This window comes from Tupaia chinensis, unplaced genomic scaffold (assembly GCF_000334495.1).
Source record: "Tupaia chinensis unplaced genomic scaffold, TupChi_1.0 Scaffold000131_1, whole genome shotgun sequence".
In the NCBI taxonomy this organism is placed as follows: domain Eukaryota; kingdom Metazoa; phylum Chordata; class Mammalia; order Scandentia; family Tupaiidae; genus Tupaia; species Tupaia belangeri.
The window spans coordinates 906,298-911,135 of record NW_006159600.1 but is presented as its reverse complement, the minus strand read 5'-3'; the positions used below and the strand labels follow the sequence as shown (position 1 = coordinate 911,135).

At 54.4% G+C, this 4,838-nt stretch overlaps 1 protein-coding gene across 1 annotated transcript in view; it reads left to right on the top strand.

The window, feature by feature from the left end:
- The first annotated feature begins 314 nt into the window (after window positions 1-314).
- The window catches only part of LOC114007148 (T-cell-interacting, activating receptor on myeloid cells protein 1-like), an 11,077-nt gene continuing 6,553 nt past the window's right edge, over window positions 315-4,838 (top strand). Inside the window, exon 1 of the mRNA XM_027770404.1 lies at window positions 315-537. Within this exon, the coding sequence (XP_027626205.1) occupies window positions 504-537 (34 nt within the window). The 5' untranslated portion in view covers window positions 315-503. The remainder of the gene's footprint in view (window positions 538-4,838) is intronic.

The following is a 4,838-nucleotide window of genomic DNA, read 5'->3' as shown; positions in this document are numbered from 1 at the left end:
GGTGCCCCGCCTCAGCCCTCCCGCCTGCAGCGCTGCGAACGCTTTTGTTTGTTGTACATTCGGTTCAGGTATTCTGTGACAGCAGCACGAGCAGGCCGAGACGATACCATGGTACTCATGAAGAACCTGAGTATATGTTACAGCTTTATTCAGTTGCAGGGTCCAGAGTCTTCCCCACGAGATGGGGAGCTATCAGCATGCTCAATACCCAGCTGTTTCTACGCCTTCACTGAGCACCCTTCAGCCTCAGGCCTTGGGCTTTCTAAGGGCCGTCAGACTGGAGACCTGAATCTGACTGTGTTGGATATGAGTTTCCCACAAGAGAAGTACCGGGGCTGTTAATTTCACACGACATGGTTCTCTGCACGAAAATGGACGTGCCACCAACCGTGGGTCACGTGAGAGGAAGGAAGGGGAGGCCGTGATCAGAGATACCACCGCGCACCGAGCCGCCCTCCCTCCATGATCGCAAAGCTGATCCTCAGTCCAGGCTAAGAGCAGGCATGTCCCCCGAGCTCCTCCCGCTCCTCTGCCTCGGTAAGTTCCTCCAGGGGGTACATGGGGTTAGAGGTGAGATTGGATGAGGAGAGATGCGGGGAAGGTCATGGCTTGACAGCAGGCCACGCTGGTGTGTAGTCACTGATTGCTCTTGCCTACCAGGCCCCACCGTGCTGGCCTTATGGGCGTGTCCTCTGATCAAGCATCGTCAATAGTCAAAGAGGGATTTTCGGGGGAGAGGGTTTTGCTATAGGGCGCGTGTGCTTGCCAGAAAGACAGAGAGAGACAGAGAGACAGAAAGCAAGAAATCACCCGCCAGGGGGGATGGCCACGCCACAATCCCTTCTCCTCCATTCTCTTCTCGGGATCTTGGGCGTGCACGCACACACGTCTCTCATAAGTTTAAGCCACCGGGTCCGGGACTCGAACCGCGGTCGACTACATGGGAGTCCAGCGAAATAGCCATTACGCCAACTGCTGGTCCCAAGATGGACATTTTACTCATGATGGTGCTCTGGCCCACATCACCTGAACTTAATTCACTTAACATGTTACTTTTACAGTGTCTTCAATTTAAACGCATTGTTGGTTGGAAGGTGGACGTTTTATAACGACACTTTAAATTACGATGGAGGATCACTTCCTAGGAAGAGAATTCACGTGAATGTATACAGGATGGAAACGAAGGGCATGTTCGGACATTCTAGCCTTGCGAGGTTATTGGCCAGGGGCCCGAGGCCATGATGAAATCCTTTCTTTTAAAAAGGTAATTAGCAAGACAAAGGGGTCTATCTGTTTTAATTTTTTATTTATTATTATTATTTTAATTTGACCAGAGAGAGGGAAAGTGAGAAAGAAAGCCATCAGATCTGGAACTTGAACCGTGGTTGGCCATGTGGGAGTCCAGCGCCTTCACCACCACACCACCTGCAGGACCCTCTTTTTTTGCATGTCTCAAACCATGCCTTTATACTTGCGGTGATGCGAAGCGCTCGGTGGGACCTGAGTGTCTAAGCTTTCTGACGCCAGATCAGTGCTATGGAATACTGCCCAGGCTCCACCTCACTTACCCACAGAGCACGTGTGCTTGTATTTCACACGGTAGAAAATACATTTCTAGGGGCTGGCAGGTGGCATGGTGGTTAAAGACACTGGATTTCTACATGACCAACCATAGTTCGAGTCCCGGACCTGGTGGCTTGCTTTCTCACGTTCCCTTTCTCTCTCTCTCTCTCTCTCTCTCTCTCTCTCTGTCTAGTCAAATTTTAAAATAATAATAACAAATGGAATTAAATAAACGAATAATTATCTAAAAAAAATAAAAACCACTTCTGGGACTGGTTCAGTAGCCTCATGGTCAAGGGAGCTGGATCCCACTCGGCCACCTGCAGTTCGAATCCTGGTCCCTAAAGCTTGAAAAACACGCAGGTGTACGGCCTGGAGCCGCCCTCCCGCACGAGCTGGCGGAGTTAGTGCCGCGTCCGTGCGTGCTGCCAGGGCTCAGTCTCCTTTCCCGGGCTATGGGGTAATTGACGCGGCCCCTGCCGTGTCCGTGACTTCGGATCACGTGTGTGCGCGAACGATTATTTCCACAGCAGATGAGTCCCTTTACCACGCCCTCACCTCCCTGCGACTCAGGCATTATTCCTGTTGGAAATCCCGCCCTGAGAGTCCCCCGCTCTCTCTAAGTGAAGAGTAAGTCCTTTCCTCCCAGAAGCGTGCGCCCCTCGTAGCTGGCCCATCGCCTGAGTGATCAGACTCCCGAGAAGCCCTTCCTGGCTGCTAGGTGCTGCGGAGTGCGGGTACGCTGAGGAGGGCTATCGCGGCCGGGCCAGGCTCGTACGGGCAGGTGGCCTCACTCTGTCCAACAAGTCGGCCAAGGCCCTGGAGACGCAGAGGGAACCCTGAGACAGCACTTGGATGGCCCCTGACTCCCTCTGCACCTGCAGCCTGATGGTCTTCAGGAGCAGTTTAGGAACTTGTGTCAAAATACGTGAATTCGGGACCAGCAGTTAGCATGATGGCTATGTCGCTGGACTCCCACGTAGTCGACCGCGGTTCGCGTCCCGGACCTGGCGGCTTAAACTCACGCCGGGCGCGTGTGCGTGCGTGCCCAAGATCCTGAGAGGAGAATGGAGGAGAAGGGATTGCGGCGTGGCCATCCCCCCTGGGGGGGTGATTTCTCACTTTCTGTCTCTCTGTCTCTCTCTGTCTGTCTGGAGAGCGCACGCATCCTATAGCAGGAAAAAAAAATAAAACCTCTCCAAAAAAAGGAAGAAAACAATATGTGAATTCAGGAGAACCTGAAAGGAGCTCTAGAATCCGGCGTTGGGAAACCACACACAGGTCGTCCTCGCGCCCCATTAGGGATTTGATGGGGTAATTCATGGTGCTTTTACTTTCTTTACTTAATCGAATGTAGCTCGCAGTTAAGTTAGACCCTCATTCCCCAGTCAGCCCCTCGATCTCCTGACCTTCCGTCAGCTCTGGGCAGCTCTGAGCCTCACCCCCTGATGCCAAGACACCCCTGGCTCCCATGGAAGGTGCCGAGGACCCAGAGAAGCAGAAGGACGCGCAAGGACAGACTTGGGACCCAGGTACATCCAGGGAGCAGGAGGCTGGTGGTCCGAGGATGCAGCCCTCTCGGTGCTCTGGAGTTACCGCGAGGAAGGTCGGGTCTCAGTGTAGTACGTGGAAGTAAATAGACGACCTTTTCTCAGGAAACGTTGCTGCACGTATTTACGATGGAAAATTCTGTAAGTGTGCAGCAGATGAAAAAGGAGAAGCACACAAACAGCAGGCCTCTTCTGGAACAAGAACCCCTTTAAGAAGTGAAAACTGTGCTTGGAAACACAAGCGTAGCACGCAGGACACGCTAACCCAGTGGGGCTTGGCTTGCTTCTCTAGGAAACGGGTACCGGAGACTGAGCCTGCTGTGCTCGAGGACCCATGTGCCGGGTCACTGAAGTGTCACTCACGCTGTTTTCCAGCAGCTCTGAGCCACTGTCACACAGGTGGTCTCCAGCAGAAAGGCTCTGCCCTCCCTGCGGCGGGCTCAGCTCGCTCTGCACTGACGCGAGGAGCCCTTTGACGCTGGTCTTCCACCCTCCATGCAGTTACAGCGGCGTGGGAGGTGGCACCGCTGCCCACGCAGAGCGGTCCGTCGAGGGGTGACGGTCAGTGCCGTGGGCCCCACCCCGTGCAGACATGAGGCAGCAGGGCCAGGTCTGGTAGCCGGGCTTTGATGCACAGAGCCCAGGCTTCCCGTCCAGGGTCGGAGGTCATGCTGCTTCCTGGGTTGTTTCCGGGGGGCTCAGGGGTCCAGGACCTCTGCTCCCTCCCCCCTCCCCCCTTCCACTCCTGCAGCTCCACTGACTGCCTTCCGGCATCTCTCCCCGGCAGTCTTACACACATTGGCTAACCTCCCTTATCAGACCTTCAGTTTTAACTGTCATGATGTACCCAGGGAGCTATTGTGAAAGACCTAGGCACTTCCGGCTTTCCGCCTTGAGATACTACAGGGGAAAGAGGAAATTTGGGGGCCAGCAGATGGTTACGTTGCTGGACTCCCACGTAGTCGACCACAGTTCAAGTCCCAGACCTGGCAGTTTAAAACTCATGCCAGGCGTGCGTGCCCAAGAACCCAAGAGGAGAATGCAGGAGAAGGGATTGCGGCTTGGCCATCCATCTTGGGGGGTGATTTCTCACTTTCTGTCGCTCTGTCTCCCCGGTGAGTACACATGCCCTATAGCAAAAATCTCTCCCTTAAAAAAAAAAAAAAAGAGCCAATTTTGGTCCTAGAAATGCATACTAATAAACTCGCCTCATATGAGGTTAAATCTGTCACAAGAGAGCCCGTGTACAGGCGTGAGACTGATTTCAAGGCGACCTCGGACTCGGGCGAAGGTGTGAGCGAGCACTGGCTGGAGACGCACAGGGTCGCTGTCATCCGGGCGGCTCCTACCCCTCGGCTCATCCTGAGTGCCTGTTATGGGTATTAAGTGCCTCGTCGGAAATGCTGGCCAGGCCCGCTCCCAGCCGCGGTTCTCTCCCCTCACACAGACCCGTTTCTGACTCAGTGCCCTGGGTGGCCCCGAGCTGGGGTTTTACAGCCCGTACGGGAGCCCGAGGGCAGCCACGCTAACGGACTGACGGGCAACCCTGGAGCGCGGGTGCGGGGCTGGGCAGGAACAAGCACTTCCTCTCTGAGCTCCCCGTTTGGGATCCTTTCCTTTTCCTTTTTTTTTTCTTTTTCTTTTTCTTTTTTGGAGAAGTTTTCGCTATAGGGCGTGTGGGCTCACCAGAAAGACAGAGAGAGACAGAGAGACAGAAAGCGAGAA